Consider the following 24,804-nt stretch of genomic DNA (forward strand, 5'->3'; position numbering starts at 1 on the left):
TGCGGAGGGTGAGTCTATTTTAGGGTTTTAATTAAGGTAGATTCTATGAGGGGTTGGTGGGATTCATCAAACAGAAAATCAACTCCTGAACCATCAACAAACCTGAGCATCTGACAGCAACACAAGTTCAACAATCAAAAGGAAGAGAGTGTTATAAATAGATTGGTGGATTGATGCTGTACATTCCATGATTCAAAATACATTCAACTAGATTAACAATGTACATAATATTGATACTGTATTTGCTGATGCTGAGTCCAAAAATGCAATCTTCAGAATCATTATCAGAACCAAGTGGTTTTAAGAACTTTTTTTCAGATCTCTCTAAACACAGTTAACTGCAAAGTGTCCCAAAACATCCACTGCACAGCAGGACATTGTACCGCATGAGACAGTGTGCAGTTCTGAACGTGAGGGTGTAATTGTATGAGTAAGTGTACAATGGTATGAGTCAGCGTATAACGGTGTAAGTCAGTGTGTAATGGTAAGAGTCAGAGGGTAGTAAGAGTCTTACCGTCACACTGGTCCCCCGCCGGGGAGGCCCTAAAGCCCGGCCCACAGTTACACAGGTAAGAACCCACAGTGTTCTGGCAGTGCCCCCTGGTACACACCTGCTCATCCTGGCACTCATCCACATCTGGGGCACAACACACAGCACTGTTAGGGCAAAACTAGCATACAAATCATCAAACAAAAGCAGTAAGGATTTTATATTTATTCAGGATCCCCATTAGCTGCTGCCAAGGCAGGGGTCCAGCAACATTAAGGCAGTTATATACAATAAAATAAATATATGACATGACATTTGGAATGTTTAGATTAAAGGTCGACCGATTATGATTTTTCAACGCCGATACCGATACCAATTATTGGAGGACCAAAAAAAGCTGATACCGATTTGTTTTGAGTTTTTTTGTAATAATGACAATTACAACAATGCTGAATGAACACTTATTTTAACTTAATATAATACATCAATAAAATCAATTTAGCCTCAAATAAATAATGAAACATGTTCAATTTGGTTTAAATAATGCAAAAACAAAGCGTTGGAGAAGAAAGTAAAAGTACAATGTGTGCCATGTAAGAAAGCTAACATTTAAGTTCCTTGCTCAGAACATGAGAGCATATGAAAGCTGGTGGTTCCTTTTAGCATGAGTCTTCAATATTCCCAGGTAAGAAGTTTTAGGTTGTAGTTATTATAGGAATTATAGGACATTTCTCTCTCTACCACTTGTATTTCATATACCTTTAACTATTGGATGTTCTTATAGGCACTTTAGTATTGCCAGTGTAACAGTATAGCTTCGTCCCTCTCCTCGCTCCTCCCTGGGCTCGAACCAGGAACACAACGACAACAGCCACCCTCGAAGCAGCGTTACCCATGCAGAGCAAGGGGAACAACCACTCCAAGTCTCAGAGCGAGTGACGTTTGAAACACTATTAGCGCGCACCCCACTAACTAGCTAGCCATTTTACATCGGTTACTAATCTCGGGAGTCTTAAACAGCGCAATGCTTGACGCACAACGAAGAGCTGCTGGCAAAACGCACGAAAGTGCTGTTTGAATGAATGCTTACGAGCCTGCTGCTGCCTATCACCACTCAGTCAGACTGCTCTATCAAATCATAGACTTAGCCTTAGATCATTAATATGGTCGAATCCGGAAACTATCATCTCGAAAACAAGACAGTGAAATGCGGAACCATTCCATATTTTATCTAAGGTTGTGGCATCCATTAGTCTAAATATTCCTGTTACATTGCACTACCTTCAATGTTATGTCATAATTACGTAAAATTCTGGCAAATTAGGCGGCCCAAACTGTTGCATATACCCTGACTCTGCGTGCAATGAACGCAAGAGAATTGCCTGCTAACCTGGATTTCTTTTAGCTAAATATGCAGGTTTAAAAATATATACTTCTGTGTATTGATTGCATATACCCTGACTCTGCGTGCAATGAACGCAAGAGAAGTGACACAATTTCACCTGGTGAATATTGCCTGCTAACCTGGATTTCTTTTAGCTAAATATGCAGGTTTAAAAATATATACTTCTGTGTATTGATTTTAAGAAAGGCATTGATGTTCATGGTTAGGTACACGTTGGAGCAACGATATGCACCGCATCGATTATATGCAATGCAGGACACGCTAGATAAACTAGTAATATCATCAACCATGTGTAGTTAACTCGTGATTATGATTGATTAATAGTTTTTTATAAGATAAGTTTAATGCTAGCTAGCAACTTACCTTGGCTTACTGCATTCGCGTAACAGGCAGTCTCCTCGTGGAGTGCAATGAGAGGCAGGTGGTTAGAGCGTTGGACTAGTTAACTGTAAGGTTGCAAGATTGAATCCCTGAGCTGACAAGGTGAAAATCTGTCGTTCTGCCCCTGAACGAGGCAGTTAATCCACAGTTCCTAGGCCATCATTGAAAATAAGAATGTGTTCTTAACTGACTTGCCTAGTTAAATAAAGATGAAATAAAAGTGTAAAAAATATATATTTTTTAAAAATTGCCAAATCGGTGTCCAAAAATACCGATTTCCCATTGTAATGAGAACTTGAAATCGGCCCTAACTAATCGGCCATTCCGATTAATCGGTCGACCTCTAGTTCAGATGCTACATTGAGGATTCTGAGGTGCGTCACTAAAAGTCAATAACATCAAACACGGCCCGTTCCCATTTGAGGCTGAAAAGAGGCATAACATACCATTTTTGGAATAATAATACTTGAAATAATGTGAATTAAATGCGAAAGCTGTGTTCAAGGAATTGTCAATGATGTTGGCCTTTCTACCGCATCTTGAATGCTAGTGCTGTCCACACCATAGAGAATCTATTAACTTAAGAAATAATAGGGAGGAAGGATGTTATGTATGCAAACAATATAAAAAACATTTTGAATATCCTGATGAAAGTGGCAATTGTCCACCTGTTTTAAACCTATACGTGTCTCTTCTAAGACCCTATGATCCATGAACCGTACATAATACAGACAACATCTTGGTTTCATCATATGGTGTGCTCTCAAATAGGGAGTATTTTTCACATTCATTTATCAAAAATTAACATATTGATAGGAATATCTCAAAGTACCCTTTTTTATTGTGCTAATTTGTATACATATTGTTTTAAACAATATACTCTACAAGCTAGTGGGCTCAGAATCTAGACATCCTCCATATTTGCACACTATAAGAGTATAATGACCAAGATGTTGTCTGTATCATGTAATGTTCACAGATCATAGTGTTTTACAGGAGGCATGTCTAGGTCTAAAAAGGGCCTAAAATGGACACTTTCCTCATGATTTTCAAAAAAATGGTTTGTGCTACAAATGTAAAAGCATGTATATAAAAAGTTTCCTGAACATATATTCTATTTTCAAGTTTTCCTGGGGTTGAATCGCCTCACACTTTGATACACAGACTCCAAGAGCAAGGTAGCGGGGAAAAGATTATTCTCATTTCAGGTGCAAGAGGTGGGCCAGGTAAACAGCGAGAGATATTGATGCGGCGTATTGGGAGAAAGATGACGAGATATTGATATACCGCAACTCTTAAGGGTTTCATATACTTTCATTACCCCAAACAGCCCAGGGTGATTACTGAAATTCCATCATTTATTTAGCAGGGCCCAATAGCTTCACTGTGGGCACAACGGTCAGCTGAAAAGGTCGAGCGCTGCCAGGCCAATTCTGAATGATTTATAAACCTGCACTACAAGGTCTCCATCTTAAGCAAGGCGCCTTGTGACTGGCATTAAAGACACTGTGGGAAAAGTTCGGGAAAAGTGCTTCGCTGTGCTAAACTGACTGTCTTAGACAGGCAGAGTCATTCATTATGTCACATATACAAACAGTGCCCAAACAAATAAGTGATTATGAGGTAATATGTGCTTACTTCAACGGCATTCGCTCTTTGCCGCTATTATGCTGTTTACATTTATGGGTTTTCTGGAAGATTCTAACCAGTGGCTAATTCAGTTTGGACAAAATGGTGATTCTCTCTAAACTATGATATCATCCAGTAATAATGGAATCCAGTCTTCTAGATCATTCAGGGACTTGGTAGAGCTAGTTTTGAGTTGTCACTTGAAAGTCCCATAACATCATAAAGCACTAGAATTAGGGTGTTACCTTCACATGATTGTCCATCTAGGCTGAGCGTGAATCCATCGTTACACGAGCAGACAAAATATCCCTCAAAGTTGGAGCACTTCCCATTGGCACAAGTTGACTGGTGCAGGCATTCATCTACATCTGGGCAGAGTCAACAAAACAGGAGGGAAAGAATTGTAGTCAAAGATTTTTACAATGTGTTTAATATCTCAAATGTCTAAACATGCTGCCATGTTGGATATGATATTAGAAAACCAAACTCCAGCACAATGTTATTTTTTCATGCTTCACAGTGTGTTTAATGGATCTCAAAACCAATGTTTGGGCCAACCTTCACTTGGCTTAAGGTAATGCACCTGGAACTGCATCATAATGTGTGTAAACAACCCTCATTGTCTTGGATAAGATACAACCACACGAAACAGACCCATTGAAAGTTGGCATGACCTAGCTAAGGACCTAAACCAGCACCACTACCTTAAATGAGACTCTAGAGGTCTCCCTATGTGTCACATGGCCTAATGATTTCCTGTCCCAACCTGCACCCTGCCTACCCACTGTGGCTTGGCTGGGTCAGGACACTGTGTGAATACTGCTCACAACCTCAGGGTCAACCATCCACCACATGCAACACGTACTCTCTGGAAGGGCTGAGTGATGCACCTATGGTTTCAACAGAAACCGGTCGACTTCCAGGAAAATGTGGGTCCATATGGTGGCTTTTTAATTGGTTGATTTGTGGGACTTATACTGTACTGAGCGTAAATAGAAATACTACATTTGTTTCCTGAGGTGTTCTTTGTCCATTAAACAGAAACGGTTTAGGAATGAGATTAGATTATTCCTTGAAACTCGTGGTTAAATAATACTGTCTATAAAGTGTAGGAAATTCACTCATGGAATGTGTGCGTTGATTCTGCTGCAGGTCTCCCAGGCAGCTCACATGATGTCCTGGAGCTAGGATTAAAGCTGATGTGAGGCATCATGTACCTCACTGACAATACAGACTGTACCCAGCGACCTACTCTGCATTCCGCATCTAGCTAGTGCATTTCAGAAGGTGGCTACAGCTAGGGCTGTGGCGGTCATTTTGTCAGCCGGTGATTGTCAAGCAAATAACTGCCGGTCTCACAGTAATTGACTGTTAATGAACTTAAACACATTTAGCATCTCCTGTCTTCCAAGCATAGCCTACAAGCCACTGATGCAGACCTTTGGAACATCTACATTTTTTAAAAGTCTAATAAATCCATGTAATTTAGCCTACACCTTCACAAGAAATCCATTATTTATTTTAGACAGGTCTAAAGAAGCATGATATGAAGAAAATGTAGTCTATTTCAGAAGAACAGAATAACACACTCTGCGTTGTCCTTGTGTTAGGCCCTGATCTGGCTATGCCATATGGCTGTGGGCTACACTAGTTCATTTAGCAGACAATATGGCTTAGAATTCCGTAGCATTTTTTTTGTAAAAAATCAAAAAAATTCTCCAAACGATTTGAGGGAGTGCGCACATGCACATGCGGCTATTCTTTGTTGAGCAGTTAACAAAGAAACAGGTACTATTATATGATTAATTTAGAGTTATTTATGTAACAAATGTAGAGCTATATGTTTTGATTTTTAATACTTTCCAAGGCAGTATGATATGACTCTAATGACAATTTGTTTTTTAAAGTTGTATGAAAGGTTTGAGCTCTGCTTAGTTTTTTTGCGCAAACTGTACACACTTCATCAGTCTCTCATTCACAATTTGACAAGCACTTGATAATGCCTTGAATTTCCCGACTGCATTCCCTTTGTGTGGCCATTAAGCCCCTAAAAAATCCATGCCTTTTGCACCAGTGGTGCTATGCCCTTGATCTGAATATGATAATTATAATCCCCTTCTCCCCGCTGCGTGCAGAAGCACCTCTCACTCACATGGCTCTCAGTCACGTGATCGGGTCTTTCTCACAGGCTACAAGTGAAGACAGACACACCTGGACGCAACAGCGTGCATCCTTATCCATTTCTGAGGTGCATATTGAAGATATTGGAAGAACGGTCCACATTTACTTTTCATCAGCCAACAAGATGAGTAGGCCTAACTAACAGCAAAAGCACTAACTTATGTCAATCGACTATCCCCAAAGTTGACCTATTCTGTGTGAGAAATAAATATTCCAAACATAGTACAGGACAGTTGTGGGATGCGATAGATCCCAAATTAATACAACCACTAGCATAAAAAAAACTGTTTTTATGCTTTGAGCCTGAAGCAACAGATGAGAACATTTAGCTTAAAATGTTGATAAACTATTAGGCTATTTCTTAACATTATAAGCGCAGCAATGCTTCTTGATTTAATCATGTCTTTACATACACTAAATAATATATGTGGGAAATAATGTTTTGATTTGGAATGGACCATTATCATGCACCTGTCTCGAAACAGGGGCAGCGGGAAAAAAATACATTTAATCGATGCACTTTAATAGTGAATGAAGGATGCTTTCCCTGTGGTTCATTTATATATCAGCCAGGTAGGCTTTACTCCTGTTAAAAAGAAGCAACGTGCTTAATATTCAGAAGGTTGAGAAATAAATATAGTAGGCCTAGCATATAGAAAGCTGATTGGATCCTCCTCTTTTAATTAGAGGCCATCACTCTGTTTTCTCACGCAATTGCATAGCCTATAGAAATATTGCACAACATGAGCTCATGGGCTGTCATGAAGTGTTTGATTAGATTTTCTATTACATTTGCATTGATGTCAGAGTGATTAGAGGGACAATAGAGTGCAGAGTACCAGGCAGTTAGTAAGTTTGGTAGGCTACTAATGACCATCGGCAGCATCAGAGCTTGGAGATGTCTAATTACCGTAAACGGTGGAACATGGAATTTGACTGCCATCATGACTCGTGACCGCCGGTGTGGCAGTAATATGTCACGTAACAGCCCTAGCTACAGCACTGTATTCTGTATATGACCAACAGCAGGGTAAACACTTAGAACTGTCAGTGCAGGGTAGTATTAGAAATTCTAAATAGTGATATCCTCTCGATATATACCCTGTCGGAAATACAGTCTGTGTCCCAATTCCCATGCTTTCAGTCTGTGTGAGGGCTTTGAGAAGACAGAGAAGCAGTGAACCAGCACTGTGGCTCAGGGGTTCTGAGGAAACTCTTGGACTTCGTAGTAAAGGCAGAGTGTAAGAGAGATGGAGTGGGGGACGAGCCAATGCCCCAGGACAAAGCACACACCTAACAGCTTTGCCCCCCCCCCCCCCCCAGGCAGTATAGAATTTCAATTCAGAGCCAAGCCACTCCAGTAATTTGGATGCTCCTGATTATTTGTGAGAGAGAGAGAATGTGCAGTCACATACCGACACACTGTCCTCCCTGGCCCTGGAAACCGTCTGGACACGAATCACACTCATAAGAGCCCAGCAAGTTGACGCACATGCCGGATGGACACACACCCATGTCCAGACACTCATCTATATCTGTTGGAGAGAGAGAGAGAGAGAGAGAGAGAGAGAGAGAGAGAGAGAGAGAGAGAGAGAGGGAGAGAGAGAGAGAGAGAGAAAGAGAGAGAGAAGAGAGAGAGTGAGAGAAAGAGAGTAGAGGTGGGGGGAAAGAAAGAGAGAGGCGAGGAGAGAGGCAAGCACTGAATCAACACCACAAAAGGCCAAGGATTTAAGTGTGGGTGATGTGTAAGTCGGCAATATGCATATCATGTTGTTAATATGACAGAAACAACCATGGCATTGTCTTACCATGAACCCCCCTCTAATTCTCTTGCCCCTAAAGCTCTCCAAATAGAACCCAAATCGTTGAAGGGCGCTTCTTGTACCTTCACACTGGCCTGTTGGGCTCATCCTGAAGCCGCTGTCACAGTGCCGACAGATGTAGGAACCCACATTGTTGACACAAAAGCCATCCTCAGGACAAGCATGGGAGTTCAGACACTCGTTTAAATCTGAGCGAGGGATACAGAGAGGAAGAGGAGGGGAGAGAGAGGGATGGAGGGAAAGACGGGGGTGGGAGCGAGAAGGAGAGATTTGAGGATAGTAACTGGCTCCAACAAAGATACTCAATCTTTTAAGAATAATCAACCCTTTCTTGGTACTCACCCAAACCCATTAAGAACATAAGCATAATCCCCAAAACCCTGGAGAAATGTGATGGGGTACACATCATTTTAGTGCTGTGTCACTTTTGTTTTACAAACATGTCAGACATTACTCCGTCCAATATCAACAAGGGCAGCGGAAGTTCAGGCTAAAGTGATGGAATCCCCTGGTCTGTCCGTAGATCTGTGCCAGATCTCTATGTACCCCAGTCTGAATGTGATATCCATCGATCTAAACGATTTGGACAGTCTGGCATTACAGAGAGCTAGAAGAGTGACTCATGACGCTCTTTCCTTGACTTTAACTGAATATCATGGACATTGCTGATTCATGCCAGGACTGTCTCTGCTTCATGCCCTCCCAGCCACCTAAAAATGGACCAAAGCCAGCTTAAGGTGACATAAACTTCCTCTGAGGGCCCTGGGCGGGACTTCCTGTGGGACATTACAAAAGACAGAACCAACAAGGAAGGAAACAGGGACTCTAATTGGAGGGGAGTGGTATCCAGGATACCACTCCCCTCCTTAGTAACCAAACATCCCCCCCACCTTGAAGTAGAGAGTGTAAATGCATGACTCAGCAAAATGACGACAGACAAGAAACAGACTGGACATGGAATGGAAAACTTTATTTCGGTTTTAACTCGTCATGTAGTGTTGCCTCTGGTTAAGTAAGTGTTTTCAAAGTATTTTTAAACTGAACAAAAATATAAACGCAACATACAACAATTTCAAAGATGCTACAGTTCATATAAGGAATTCAGTCAATTGAAATATATATTCATTAGGCCCTAATCTATGGATTTCACATGACTGGGCAGGAGTGCAACATGGTGAGTGGTGGGTGGGCACCCACTACCCACTTGGCAGCCAGGCCCACCCACTGGGGAGCCAGGCCAAGCCAATCAGAATGAGTTTTTCCCACAAAAGGGCTTTATGACAGACAGAAATATGCTGTTTAATCAACTTCTTGATGTGCCACACCTGTCAGGTGGATAGATTATATTGGCAAAGGAGAAATGCTCACTAACAGGGATATAAACCAATTTGAACACAACATTTTAGAGAAATAAGCTATTTGTGTGTGAAACATTTCAGGGATTTTTTATTTCAACTCACGAAACATTGGACCAACACACTGCATGTTGTGTTTATATTTTTCTCCAGTATAGTTTCGTTTTCATCATTGGATTCAAGTATAACACGTTCCATCTGTCTTATTGAAGATTTAGGGCTGTTGTCCTCCAAGTTGCCTGTTTTTGCACTCTTCTTAATATTAATAATAGATCAAGTACTCATATCCACATAGAAATCCCTGGCAAACGGTGAGAAATGATATCCTCATATTTCCTTTTCAGATGTTTGACTGTTACAGTACAGTACAGTTACGGGGAAATAATCATTGGCTTTATGCCTCCGCAAACCTCATTTTGTGTCATTTTGTGGAAGAGAAAATCTGTGTAGAAACACCAGAAACCACCTAATGACAGTGTTCACAGTATTTATATCCCGGGATGGGGAGGAGGATGGGGAGGACGTCGCTAATGGGCCATACTGTGGTCATCTCCTAAAAATGCAGCCCCTATCTCCAGGAAGGGGGGACAATGCCAATGGGGAACTATACTGGAGACAACTGGGGAACTAACTAGGGGTTTCAACAAAAATGAAAACACCCAAACGGCTATCCAAATGTGTGCTGCTTGCGGTGCACAACACGTATTGAATCTCAGGGGGTGTGGTGGTATGTGTGTGAAATGACTTTACCAATGCAACTGGTTCCCTCCTCATCTGTCATGAAGCCTGGTTGGCACACACACAGGAAGCTGCCGGGAGTGTTCCTGCAGCGGCCGTTGGAGCACAGTGATGCAGACTCCAGGCATTCATCAACATCTGTAGCAAGGCAGGAGTCATGGGATGGAACATGGGTCAACTTGCTAAGAGACATACTGACATGCTAATGTAAGTGGATTCAAGTATTATGAGTATAGATTGTGTTTATTTCAAACCACCACTGCACCAAAGCAGTAACTCAATTATTATTCTACAATGTTCACACATAACTCCAAAATGCTGAAAGGCTAGTTAAATCATTATATATCACAAGTATATTCAGAAAAGGCCGTCATTGTAGGCTGTCATTGTAAATAAGAATTTGTTCTTAACTGACTTGCCTAGTTAGATAAAGGTTAAATAAAATAACAAAATATTCCCATTTACTGATGTAATTCAATTAATATATGTTCTGGGGCAAATGTGAAGAGTGAAAACCTAATCCAATCAGACCAAATGACAAAAAGACTCCGTTCCCATTGGTCTGATAAATGGACGTGACCTTTGACGTCTTGTTTCTTACCGACACAGGTGGTGTGTGTCTCATCCATCTGGTAGCCCTCTCTACAGATGCAGGTATAACCCTCCACAGTGTTGTAGCAGATCCCCTGGCCACAGATGTGAGGGTTGACTTGGCACTCATCCACCTCTGGCCAAGAGCGAGAGACAGAGAGAGAGGGAGAAAGAGAGAGACAGAGAGAAAGAGACAGAAAGAGTAGAGAGAAAGAGAGAGAGAGACCCAAATAGCAGGATTTTGAGTATGCATGCTGAACACAATCATGGAGGAAACCTCATGCTACTCTTCAAATACTAAATACATAAATACTGTATCTATATGCGCAGCATAAACAAATCTATTCCATTCCTGCAAATGGCCTTTCCTCTCCCTAGCCGATATTCTCATCAACTTCCCATTCATGGCTGCAAATGTGTTTCTGTATGACAAATATTGGCAAGGATTCAGCACACCCAACCAACAACTGCTGATAAGCCAATGCTTATTAGCTTGGAAACCCCCTCTGACTTTAAATCTCATAAGGTTCTTGAGCTGGCATGCTCCGGAACTTTGCATTTTTTAAACCTCACGCTTTGGGCTGGATGTGTCAATGTTAGGTTCATGTCAATGTTTAGCTGATACATGTATAATCTATGAGCAGAATTACTGTCTTACCTCAATTAGCCGCAAAATTCCTAGTTTGATAGCAACTGTTTCCAGGAAGTTGAGTGGCGCCATTTCCCCTACATTTTCCCCCACGTGGGCCAGCTCCCTAGCAATTCGAGTTCCAGCCAATGAGCTTCAGCCCCTCCCCATTTGAGTGACATCTAGCAAGATGCACACACATCAGAGTGAGAGAGCGCAATGATGTGGTGCACATATCTGCACGTGACATAATAGGCAATTTGTGTGGACCACTTTTGGCTCGTGAGCGCTACTTTCAGAACTACTAGCTAAAAAGTATATAAAAGTACCAGAGATTTTTTTTAAATGTGCAGAGTATTCACTCAAAAATGTATATGTTAGGCATTAAGCATTTGGGTCCAGGATACTAACCCTGATATTCTTGTACTCTCTGAAACTTGGTTAAAACAATGTATAGCTGAACACAGCAGCTCAATCAGGTGTAAGAATACCGACTGCACAGTAGCAGCTCACTTTGTTGAAGCTAAACATCCTATCTCCTCACTCAAATACACAGGTATCGAGCATGTTACTCTCTCAAGGAGAGGTAACATCGAGACCAGTTGCAGGCTACTCAGAGGAGGAAAGGGAGGACCATCCTCCTCAGTTACTTTCATAAAAATAAAAATAGTAAAACATTGTAAAAATATATCCTTTTTAGATGAAACTATACTAAATATAATCACGTCACCAAATAATTGATTAAAACTATTTTGCAAATAAGGTCTATAGTAGCAGCAACAGCACTCTGTAGGGTAGCACCATGGTGTAGCCGGAGGACAGCTAGCTTCCGTTCGCCTCTGGGTACAATGACTTCAATACAAAGCCTAGGAGGCTCTTGGTTCTCACCCCCTTCCATAGACGTACACAGTTATTATGACAACTCCCAAAGGACATCCTCCAACCTATCAGAGCTCAGAGCTCTCTGACATGTTGTCCACCCAATCAAAGGATCAGAGAATTAATCTGGTACTGAAAGCATAAGCTACAGCTAGCCAGCACTGCAGTGCATAAAATGTGATGAGTAGTTGACTCAAAGAGAGAGAAAGACAGTAGTTCAACAGTTTTTAACAAATACATTTCTTCCAAAATGAAGGAAAAGCAAGAGAGAAAAAAGGAAGAGAGAGGCCATCTAGTCTAGCCTACTGAAACACACTGCTGAAACAGAGGGATGCTATGTTAGCTAGCTGGCTATGACTTTACAACACAACACTGGAACTCTTCCAAGTCGAGGTAAACTTTTGGTTTGACTAATTTATTGCCACCGGGGCCCGTTGGTGTAACTGCTTACTGACTGTACACTGTTGCGGTTACTGCATGATTGTAGCGGGTTTACTAACGCGTTAGGTCTACTATCTATGCTGACTATGATGTTACTTTAGCTAATATGGTGACAATGATGTAGGCTGTGTGTAGCGGTTTGGCATGGAAAGGTTTTTCTGCTTCGTCACATACAGCTGATGGGTTGTGCATTGAAGTCCACACGCGAAGGGAAGAGGTGAAAGGAGGAGAGCTCATGGATGCAAGAAATAATACAACGTGGCTGCTATGAAAGTGAACTGTGTCTACGCGTGATCAGGGGTGTATTTATTCCACCGAAAAAATGTTTCGCAAACGTGACAAAACGGGGATAAACATACCTGAATTTGTCCAACAGAAACTCTTGTTTGCAACTGTTGGACTAATGATTACACTCTATATCAGATAGATGCAGGCGATAATGTGCAAGGCAGTATTGAATATCACTGTCTGTCACCTCAAATTTGTCTTTCGACACACCTACGTTGTAAACTGTCATTCATAGGCGGGGTTGTAGCAATCTCATGATGGGTGTAGGGAAAATTTGAGTATCATGTAGTTGCCTAAACCTGTCACTGTTACATTGAACTGGGTGAATGGAATATGAATGACAGTCATCCAATATGCTGTAATAGAAATAAGGCCACGCTCATTAAAAACATATTTGTACTCCCTCTTCTTAAATGGCACCGACCGCCAACGATCGGGACCCTACTACTACAGAGGGAGGCCTAATGGATCTCCTGTCTAAAAACACTGACTCCTAGTGGTCTGATTATTGAATTTGACCTCGGGCCATTTCAACCCAATGATTTTTTTTTGCCCACAGTTTCTTAGCTTATACTGCATGTCATGTTTCCCATGGTGATGATGCTCATTATGCATTATGTTTGAACCACAACAAGATATGAAATTAACTAATGAAACAAAGATGAAAGTAAATTAAATGTAAGAATAATGATTGTTGATATTAGCATAATGTATTCCATTATATCTAATCATGTTGACATAAGATTATGTAAATAATTGTCTGCATGTATTGACATGCTGTAAAACATTTGTTTCACTGTTTTTCATCCCTCATTACCTTAATTACTATGACACGCCCCTCACTGTGTTCATTGGCTCCACTAATTGCACTGCTTGTCTACATAACTGTATCAAGCAGTTACAATGTAACCCTGAAGACAGCACTGCGTTCCAAAATGTTGGTTACTATACCCATTAAATGTTTGGGATTGTGCGACCTTCTTTCTTTTTTATAGCCCTATCCATATAGGCCAATTTCTACAAGTGTAAAGGGTTAAAGCCATTAGATGTAGTTCACCACAGTGCACTTCATTTTATAACGGGTGATAGGTTTTGCACTCATCACTTACTTGCTCTATCAGAAATTAGGATGGCCCTCTTTGACCTCATGTAAGTCGAAACACTGCATTTTGTAAAAACTCCCTCATTACCTTACATCTTTACTTACCTATAGAAGAACGAGTTACCATACCAGATCACAGGGATGGATATCTATGGAAATTCCGTCTGTTGCTACAGACTTTTAGCTTTAAGTTTCTTTGCACCCCAAGTATGGAACAATCTTCAGAGTTCCCTACAAATGGATGTATTGGTGCCTATTTGCATTTACTGTTATTTTATTGTTGCTCTTTAATTATTTGTTATTTTTCAATGTTCTTATTTTTCAATTTTATTTATGTATTTATAAATGTTTTACTTCAGTTTATTTAGTAAATACGGCCCCTTTTCCCCAAACATTTTCGCCTAAAATTACATACCCAAATCTAACTGCCTGTATCTCAGGACCTGAAGCAAGGACATGCATATTCTTGATACCATTTGAAAGGAAACACTTTGAAGTTTGTGGAAATGTGAAAATAATGTAGGAGAATATAACATATTAGATCTGGTAAAAGATCATCTTTGAAATGCAAAAGAAAGGCCACAATGTATTATTCCACTTTAGGCTCTATTTAGATGTTAGATGTTGGCCACTAGCATTGCATGTGCAACGTTTTAGACTGATCCAATGAACCATTGCATTTCTGTTCAAAATGTTGTATCAAGTCGGCCCAAATGTGCCTAATTTGTTTATTAATACATTTTCAAGTTCATAACTGTGCACTCTCCTCAAACAATAGCATAGTTTTATTTCACTGTAACAGCTAGAGTAAATTGGACAGTGCAGTTAGATTAACAAGAATTTAAGCTTTCTTCCCATATCAGATATGTCTATGTCCTGGGAAATGTTCTTGTTACTTACATGCTAATCATATTAGCGCACGTTAGCTCAACCGTCCCGTGGGGGGGGGGGCATCAATCTCGCAGTTAACACTTCTTTAAAAAAGCATTGTCGGTTGTAGGCTTGTAAGTAAGCATTTCACTGTAACGTCTACACCTATTGTATTCGGCGCATGTGACAAATACAATTTGATTTGATTTGATTTCAAAGTGTTGATTGGGGACCTCTTTGCTGTGCAATGTGATTGTTTTTCACGCGTGTGCTTTATTGAATTGTTTGTTTTCTCTTTGTATTTTGTATTTTCTGGTGTAGTTCCTATGTGCAATTTGTAATTGTAAGATGCAAAACAGATCTTGGTCTCAATGGGACTACCTGTTAAAATAATCAGCAAAATCCCAAAACCTACTCACTGGGTGCATCAATCGGTCTACTCATGTCTCGACATGAGGTCAGCTGTGGGACATAACACAGTGGGAAAGTATGGAATGAAGTAAATCATAGTGTCTAATGCCCATCAAAAGGCACCAATATGCAGACATATTACAGAAGTGGGCCACTGGACCTATAGTTCCAGAGACTTAAGGACTCCATCATATAAGCCGAAACTGCACAACTGTCCAATCACAGTGACCGAGCGGTTTGCCATTTCAGGACTTGATGAGAAGAAGAGAAAATTAAAGGGGTATTAAATTATTGGTGATAGATGATGAATATAGTATTTAAGAATTACAGTGTTGCTGAGGAAATGGTCGTCAAAATGTCAGCAAGCTTCGAGATCACATTAACAATACATTACGCATCCCTGATGTATGCGATTATTAATGTCTGGGCTTCTTCAAAGCTCAGCAGGCCAGTATGGTGGAATTACAAAGAATTTAAGTATTACTGTACAAATTTCAATAGGCGAGGTATTATTGCTCAAATATGCCACAGCGGCATCTCCTCAGAAATACAGTTACATTCAATTACTGCTGTGTTTTATATAGGATTTAGGGAAGACATCAGCCAATCAGAGGAGGATGGGCTCCTGCTCTAGACTCTGCTTCCTGTCAAGGTTTCTTCCCGCTTAAGGAGGTTTCCCTCATCCGTTCGGTCAAGCGTTATATTTTAGCACTTTGTTACAAATGTATTTGTAAAATGCACAATCATTTGATTGACTGACTGACTGATTGGTTGATTGAGCTACAGAATGATTAGCGAGTGTAGTTGCTTTACACCTTAAAGAGCATCTCCGCCATGTTACAATCAAACGATTGTTGTGTTTTGTAGAGGATGTACTTTAGAAAGAAACGTCATGTTGAGAATGATTAGCAAGCGTTGAGGCACAGAGGCCAGGGTCTAATCACAGTAAGGATGACAGGATGATTTCAACAAAAAAATGAGAGAGATGCAATTATGTATCACAGTTTACCGAGTATCTGTCATCAGGTGGCTTAATTGTTGTGGCTTCTTAATATGGTGTCACGTTTCCGGGACAACGGGACGTAAAACGCTGAGATGAGAGCGGTCTGGGTGCTTGGATGTCCGCCTAGCAAATATAACCCCAAATACCCCAGCGGTCCCCTGATTGGTCCAGGTGCTTTTTGTGGGCCTGGAACCAGATAGTCCCACTCCCTTCCCTCCACACTTGTCTCCGTGCCGACACTAACCTCTATTCTACTGCTCTGTGAAGTCCCCCCTCTTCCTCGCCCTGGGTATCAAAACAGGTGCGTTTCACACAAGTGGTTGCCTAGCGATGGCACAAATCTCTGGCCTCACTGGCCTTTCCCTTCCGATTCAAATAACCACAGCAACAACATCTAAAATGGGAGTCTCTCAAATAAAACAATACAGGACTCAAATACATTTCTCTAAGGGTCAGGAGAGAAAGAAAAAGTTGCTCTGCATTTTCATTGGAGTGATTTGAAGCCTTTATGAGGATGTTGTTAGACTATTGTTAAACTATTCCCATCTAGAAAGTGGAGAGAAAGACTTCATGTTGCCACGGCCCCTCAACAGCAACACAGGATTCCTAAATATAGAAGAAGCCCGAAATACAACGGGGTAGAACCCCAGGGACAAAGAGAGGAGGTCCGGAAGAGTCAGAAAGTGCCATGTTCCCAGTCTGCGGGCCTCTATTCATTCATGATTTTTACACAATCAGCTTGGGATAGCTAAGATAGAGTTTGTAGCAGGGATAGTAGTTATTAACCGGCCAGCAGCACATTGACCAGTTGACCAAACTGTGTCCAGATGTCACCGGGTTACTGCGTGTCACTTTATGTCACTGTGGGCTCTTACCTGCTGACTGAGTCGGGGCGATGTCCTGGCCAGCGTTGGATGGGAGGATCAGGGCTGGAGCAGGGGGGGACGTTTTCTCCACAACCTCTGCGAGACCAGGACAGATAGAGCCAGGGGAGAGAACAGCACAGTCAGACTTTCCGTGGTCTTTAAAATGAGTGTTTCAATGTTGAGTTGTTGTCATGAAACTGTAACACGGAGCGCTGCAGAAATCAACAATCCCAGCTAAATCACTCTTCACCGTCACGTGCTGAGCTGACAGTTGTTAAAAGATTTTTCCAGCTTGGAAACATATTGAACCCTTTTTACAACAATTGAAACCTTGCATTTCAATTAAGATAATCCTATACTAGAGCCTGGAGAACACCCATCACAAATGGCAGGTGCTCTTTCCACTATGACGATTAGACCTGTCACAAGGGAAAGAACATAATATATTTTTCAAACCAACCCATTTTCATTTCTATTCTTTCAGGTCAAATTGACCAAAACAACATAAATCTTAATTAAATAACTTCCACACTTTGCCCTGTGAGGGTGGGCACCAGCCCAGTGAGACTGAAATAGCAGCAGAGAGAGTAGAGGGGAAGGGAATGGATGAGACACCTGGGTAGGCCGGCTCCATCCTCATGGTAGAGACACCGGGAGAGAGCTGTGGCTGGCCAGCCTCGACCTCAACTACTGGCCTACTACTAGTAGCCTCCAGAATAACCAGCTCCTTGAAGGACAAAACACAAGACAAACACAATATGGACCTCGGGGTCAGTGGACTGATCCGTATAGACATGTGTGAGGTTTCGGTGAGCAAGCGCCGCTCATGCACCGCTGTCATGCGTGAGCTCGTCAAATAGGCCGCTCGGCAGTAAACTATTTACAAATCAGCTTGCATGGCAGCTGAAGGAAGGAAAGTGCTTGAAAGGATTGTAAGAGCAAGATTTCGGATAGTAAGAGCAACATTTGTTGTCATTGAGTGGACAGGGTCTATAGAATGCCCAAGTCAGTTGTGTGGACTCCAACTTGACTTCAGCTTTGTAGACATTTGGAGTTTCTCAGAGTGTACTGCGCAACAGTGTTGACTTACTCCACCCTTGTCAAAGTGCTTTTAAAGAGTTTCAAGCAGCTGAGTCTACTTTACCGCTGAAAGATTACAGAAAGGTTTCAGGACTGTTCAGTATTTGAGGCTCTTAGGCTGCACTTAAACATGCAGCCCGATTCTGATCAGTTGCTCAATTATTGGCAAAAGAGCTGATCTGATTGGTCAACTGACCAATTTGTGGAAAAAGATCAGAATTGGGCTGCCTGAGTAAACGCAGCCTTACAGTATGAGGCTGGACAAAAGCGCAAAGAGCAAAGTCTTGCCAGCTGCGAACGGCATTGACATAGACGTTCCACTGTGAATGCTTTAAGTGCGCTTAGGCTGAAAGCATGGAGCATTGATTGGCTCAAAGTCATGCAGTGGTTATGCCGACTTCATGCAGAGGTGATGCTGCAGGCTGCTTCTGCAGGTCGCTGCCATAGAGGCTGAAGGATGAATACTTCTTGTTGCATGCAAGAAAGCTTATTTCTGTTTCGTTGTTTTTTTGCAGAAGAAACCCAACCTACCTGCTCAGGTGCATCTGTGGCAACTGGCCATGAAGACAAAATAAAAACAACACAAAGAAAGAATGAGTTCAAAAAAAGAGTGGGACTGTTTGGAAGCACAAGGCTGGATATACCTGCCCTTGACTACCAAGGTTTGTCAGAGGCAAGTACATCATTTATTTGTATTTTTAGGACAACATTCACATTATAGTTTCCCATTAAATATAGTCAGGCTTTTGAATACATCAATTAACCCGGCTGGGGCCAGAGAGGATTAATGATTTGCAATCCATAAGACGGTCACCTTCACAGGTACTTTTAGCTGTTCATGACCGCATCAACATGTGATAATTGTTAATCAGTAACAAGGATGTTCCACTAACACCTTATTTTAAACACTGGCCAAATGCCATGTCATAACTCAACCCTCTTGCATTTTTACGGAGGTCATAAAGACCAACGGTATTGTTACGAATGACGCATAACATTAGGCGTAAAATAAATTCCCTCCACCAGGGTTCATAGCCCCTTGTGGCATGCAAACACTAATCAACACAGGTTTGGGCAGTGACTTTCTCCTCTTATTGTTTGTCTGAGTCTGTCCTCTGCATTGGATCCTCTGTGCTCAAGAGAAGTTTAGCTGTAGTTTGCATAAGTCTGTGCACTCTACCGCTGGCCAAGTTTCTCTTTCCCTCACCGGCCGCCAAGCATGTCCTGAACAATAAAAGAGAGGAACTCCATCTCTCCTCTCAGAACCCAGCGGTTTGAGTGGTGAGGGCAAGCCAAAGCATGTGAATCCTCATCATCCTATCTAGGGTGGAACTGAATTGGTGTCTGGGTGAGCAATGTTTTTAAAGACCCCCACACACTCACGCATACAAGTCAGTTCTGTCTTTTGTTTCACTTATGTGCTGCCTTTTGTCGAAGGGTGGATTACGAAAAAAGTGCGCTGGCACTGAAGGTACACGATATTCCACATATCAAAACAGGACAGCATCGTGAAAAGACAAAAGCATGGCCCCAGGGCCCATGTGTTACAGTCTATGATGCCAAATTCCACAGAGCACTCTACTTGAATTCTAAAAGACCAAGCAACTCCCATCTATGAGTCACACTGAGGCCCAGCTCATCCCAATGTTCTGTCTCTGTCTTTCTGGAGTACATTAGTAAAGATGGCTGCTCTTCTACTGGTGCTTGCTGTGTGATGTTGACTCAGCTGGTATAGAGGGAATTGTGTGATGTTGACTCAGCTGGTATAAAGGGAATTGTGTGATGTTGACTCTCTTGGTATAGAGGGAATTGTGTGACGTTGACTCAGCTGGTATAGAGGGAATTGTGTGATGTTGACTCACCTGGTATAGAGGGAATTGTGTGATGTTGACTGAGCTGGTATAGAGGGAATTGTGTGATGTTGACTGAGATGGTATAGAGGGAATTGTGTGATGTTGCCTCAGCTGGTATAGAGGGAATTGTGTGATGTTGACTCACCTGGTATAGAGGGAATTGTGTGATGTTGACTCTCTTGGTATAGAGTGAATTGTGTGATGTTGACTCAGCTGGTATAGAGGGAATTGTGTGATGTTGACTCTCTTGGTATAAAGGGAATTGTGTGATGTTGACTCACCTGGTATAGAGGGAATTGTGTGATGTTGACTCTCTTGGTATAGAGGGAATTGTGTGATGTTGACTCACCTGGTATAGATGGAATTGTGTGATGTTGACTCACCTGGTATAGAGGGAATTGTGTGATGTTGACTCTCTTGGTATAGAGGGAATTGTGTGATGTTGACTCTCTTGGTATAGAGGGAATTGTGTGATGTTGACTCCCCTGGTATAGAGGGAATTGTGTGATGTTGACTCACCTGGTATATAGGGAATTGTGTGATGTTGACTCAGCTGGTATAGAGGGAATTGTGTGATGTTGACTCAGCTGGTATAGAGGGAATTGTGTGATGTTGACTCTCTTGGTATAGAGGGAATTGTGTGATGTTGACTCCCCTGGTATAAAGGGAATTGTGTGATGTTGACTCACCTGGTATAGAGATAATTGTGTGATGTTGACTCAGCTGGTATAGAGGGAATTGTGTGATGTTGACTCACCTGGTATAGAGGGAATTGTGTGATGTTGACTCAGCTGGTATATAGGGAATTGTGTGATGTTGACTCTCTTGGTATAGAGGGAATTGTGTGATGTTGACTCTCTTGGTATAGAGGGAATTGTGTGATGTTGACTCCCCTGGTATAAAGGGAATTGTGTGATGTTGACTCACCTGGAATGGAGGGAATTGTGTCATGTTGACTCAGCTGGTATAGAGGGAATTGTGTGATGTTGACTCCCCTGGTATATAGGGAATTGTGTGATGTTGACTCACCTGGAATGGAGGGAAGTTGTCTCTCAGTGACGCTCAAGGCCTCCACTGGTTTCTCTGGTGTCGGGAAGGGCAGAGGCGGGGCCACAGGCTCTTGGTGGGTGATCATTGGCTTGTTGATGGTCTCAGGTTGGCTGGGAAGTTTGGGTAGTTGATTGGGTAGTTTGGGCTTGTAAGAGCCTGTGACAGTGTAGCCCATCCCACCAGGGCATATCTCCTTGAATTTAGCTAAAAATGTTAAAAGAAAAATAAGTATTCTTTACGCAAGAAAAAAAACACATCAGAAACCACTTCCATCCCAAAAAAACAGATCGAAATGTCCACATTAAATATATTTACTTTGCATAATTCATAGCTATATGACTAATTTGATTGATCTTTTATTTGATGTAACTCATATGTAAAGTACAATAAGTTAGGTTAGGTTTTTGTTGAAGCAGATTCACCACGTGTATATAATTCTCGGAGTTCTTTCCGAGCTCCACATACAGTGCAATCGGAAAGTATTCAGACCCCTTGACTTTTTCCACATTTTGTTACGTTACAGCCTTATTCTAAAATGGATGAAATAAAAGAAAATCTCATCCATCTACACACAATATCCCATTATGACAAAGTGAAAACAGGTTTATAGACATTTTAGCAAATGTATTACAAATAAAAAAGTATTCAGACCCTTTGCTATGTGACTCGAAATTGAGCTCAGGTGCATCCTGTTACCATTGATCATCCTTTAATGTTTCTACAGCTTGATTGGAGTCCATCTGTGGTAAATTCAATTGATTGGACATGATTTGGAAAGGCACACACCTATCTATATAAAGTCCCACAGTTGACAGAGAATGTCATAGCAAAAACCAGATTGAAAGAATTGTCCGTAGAGCTCCGAGACAGGATTGTGTCGAGGCACAGATCTGGGGAAGAGTACCAAAAAATGTCTGCAGCATTGAGGTCCCAAGAACACAGTGGCCTCCATCATTCTTAAATGTATGAAGTTTGGAACCACCAATACACTCACTAGAGCTGGCCACCTGGCCAAACTTAGCAATCGGGGGAGAAGGGCCTTGGTCAGGGAGGTGACCAAGATCCCGATGGTCACTCTGACAAAGCTCCAGTTCCTTTGTGGAGATGGGAGAACTTTCCAGAAGGACAACCATCTCTGCAGCACTCCACCAATCAGGCCGTTATGGTAAAATGGCCAGACGGAAGCCATTCCTCAGTAAAAGGCACATGACAGCCCGCTTGGAGTTTGTCAAAAGGCACCTAAAGACTTTCAGACCATGAGAAATAAGATTCTCTGGTCTGATGAAACCAAGATTGAACTGTTTGGCCTGAATGCAAAGCATCGCGCCTGGAGGAAACCGGGCACCATCCCTACGGTGAAGCATGGTGGTGGCAGCATCATGCTGTGGGGATGTTTTTCAGCAGCAGGGACTGGGAGACTAGTCAGGATCGAGGGAAAGATGAACAGACCAAAGTACATAGAGTACATAAAACCTTCTCCAGAGCGCTCAGGACCTCAGACTGGGGCGAAGATTCACCTTCCAAGAGGAAAACAAGCCTAAGCACACAGCCAAGACAACACAAGAGTGGCTTCAGGACAAGTCTCTGAATGTCCTTGAGTGGCCCAGCAAGAGCCCAGCCAATTGCAGTTAAAACACTACATTTAACATTGATAGTGAAACAAATATATCAGATCAAACAGTAACTAATCCAGCTACCTTGGTAAACATTCCAACAAACAAAGAAGAACACATTGAAAGAGATACCTTAAAAAACGCTGCACTTCACATCAAGGTTAGTCCTGAAACGATTACACCAATCCTATATGTCTACTCAAGTTTATTTCTTGATTATTAAGGAGCACAAGTCTATCATTTACTCGTATCTTCTTATGGCTGCAGGGGCAGTATTGAGTAGCTTGGATGAAAGGTGCCCAGAGGTGCCCAGAGTAAACGGCCTGCTCCTCAGTCTTGTCAGTCTCAGTTAGTATTGGATAGAAAACACTCAGAAGTTTCTAAAACTGTTTGAATGATGTCTGTGAGTATAACAGAACTCATATGGCAGCTAAAACCTGAGAAGAAATCCAAACAGGAAGTGAGAAATCTGAGGTTGGTCGATTTTCAACTCAGGCCCTATTGAATTCACATTGGGATATGAATGAAGTTGCACTTCCTAGGCCTTCCACTAGATGTCAACCGTCTTTAGAAACTTGAATTAGGCTTCTACTGTGTTGTGGGACTGAATAAGAGCTGAATGAGTCAGGTACTGGCAGAGAGCCATTTCCTGGTCATGCGCATTCCACATGATATCGACTTGCGTTCTGTTGCTCCTCTAGACACAAAGGAATTCTCAGAAGATTCTGAAGATTTATGATAAAAACATCCTAATGATTGATTCTATACTTAGTTTGAAATGTTTCTTCGACCTGTAATATAACTTTTTGAAGTTTTTGTCCGAAGTAATGCACGAGCGTTTGGATATATGTACTTAATGCTAGCTACTTTTGCTATAGATAACGGACATTATCGAACAAATCAAGCATTTATTGTGGAACTGCGATTCCTGGGAGTGCATTCTGATGAAGATCATCAAAGGTAAGGGAATATGTATCATGTAATTTCTGGTTTCTGTTGACTCCAACATGGTGGCTAATTTGATAATTTTTCTGAGCCCTGTTTCAGATTATTGCATGGTTTGCTTTTTCCGTAAAGTTTTAAAAAAATCTGACACAGCGGTTGCATTAAGGAGAGGTGTATGTATAATTCCATGTTTGTATTATCATCTACATTTATGATGAGTATTTCTGTTGAATCGATGTGGCTAGGCAAAATCACTGGATGTTTTTGGAACTAGTGAACGCATCGCGCCAATGTAAACTCAGATTTTTAAAATATAAATATGAACTTTATCAAACAAAATATACATGTATTGTGTAACATGAAGTCCTATGAGTGTCATCTGATGAAGATCATCAAATGTTAGTGGCTAATTTTATCTCTATTTGTGCTTTTTGTGACTCCTCTCTTTGGCTGGAAAAATGGCTGTTGGTGACCTAACATAATCATTTGTGGTGCTTTCGCTGTAAAGCATATTTGAAATCGGACACTGTGGTGGGATTAACAACAAGATTACCTTTAAAACGGAATAAGATATATGTATGTTTGAGGAATTTTAATTATGAGATTTCTGTTGTTTTGAATTTGGCGCCCTGCACTTTCACTGGCTGTTGTCATATCATCCCGTTAACGGGATTGCAGCCCTAAGAAGTTATAACAGCTCTTAATCTTACCCACAGAGATGTTCTCACTTGGGGAAAAATGGGCCCTGTTCCAAGATATCATCCTCTAACTCTACCACCCACACTCTCTATAACAACCTGCTGTACCAAACTGCAAACCTGGAGGATCTGGCAACCAAAGGAATCTGGCAACCCAGATTAATTTGACTGGTGTTGTTAATTAGGCCAAACGAGGTCATTTAGTAATGTCTCTCGGAGCCCAGACAGACAATACAGGCACAGACGAAGAAAAGGGTTAGACTTATTCCCAGATAAACTCCCAGGCCTAATGGAATGTTTGGCTCGACGTCATAAATGAAATAAGACAGACCTTTTTGAGTGGAAGTGTGAGGACTCAGCGAACAGCTTCTATCTATTTAGTGTGGCTGTGGTCCACATGATCTGCAGGCGTCTGCTATTGTATCACCAAGGCGAACACTGACCATAATACCCGTACAGGTTGCACTGACAGAGGGGGAGCCGT

At 41.6% G+C, this 24,804-nt stretch overlaps 1 protein-coding gene across 5 annotated transcripts in view; it reads right to left on the reverse strand.

Annotated features, from left to right (window-relative positions):
- LOC109898846 (latent-transforming growth factor beta-binding protein 1) overlaps positions 1-24,804 on the reverse strand; it is a 128,290-nt gene that overhangs the window by 24,122 nt on the left and 79,364 nt on the right. For 4 of the 5 annotated variants that reach the window (XM_031835757.1, XM_031835758.1, XM_031835755.1 and 1 more), the window contains 10 exons: positions 21,044-21,268; positions 18,693-18,715; positions 17,697-17,808; positions 17,091-17,177; positions 10,604-10,729; positions 10,015-10,140; positions 7,972-8,097; positions 7,502-7,621; positions 4,151-4,273; positions 515-637 (listed from right to left, as the gene is read on the reverse strand). In XM_031835757.1, the coding sequence (XP_031691617.1) occupies positions 515-637; positions 4,151-4,273; positions 7,502-7,621; positions 7,972-8,097; positions 10,015-10,140; positions 10,604-10,729; positions 17,091-17,177; positions 17,697-17,808; positions 18,693-18,715; positions 21,044-21,268 (1,191 nt within the window). The remainder of the gene's footprint in view (positions 1-514; positions 638-4,150; positions 4,274-7,501; positions 7,622-7,971; positions 8,098-10,014; positions 10,141-10,603; positions 10,730-17,090; positions 17,178-17,696; positions 17,809-18,692; positions 18,716-21,043; positions 21,269-24,804) is intronic. The other variant, XM_031835756.1, reaches the window with a different exon arrangement.

This window comes from Oncorhynchus kisutch, linkage group LG11 (assembly GCF_002021735.2).
Source record: "Oncorhynchus kisutch isolate 150728-3 linkage group LG11, Okis_V2, whole genome shotgun sequence".
NCBI classification, from domain to species: domain Eukaryota; kingdom Metazoa; phylum Chordata; class Actinopteri; order Salmoniformes; family Salmonidae; genus Oncorhynchus; species Oncorhynchus kisutch.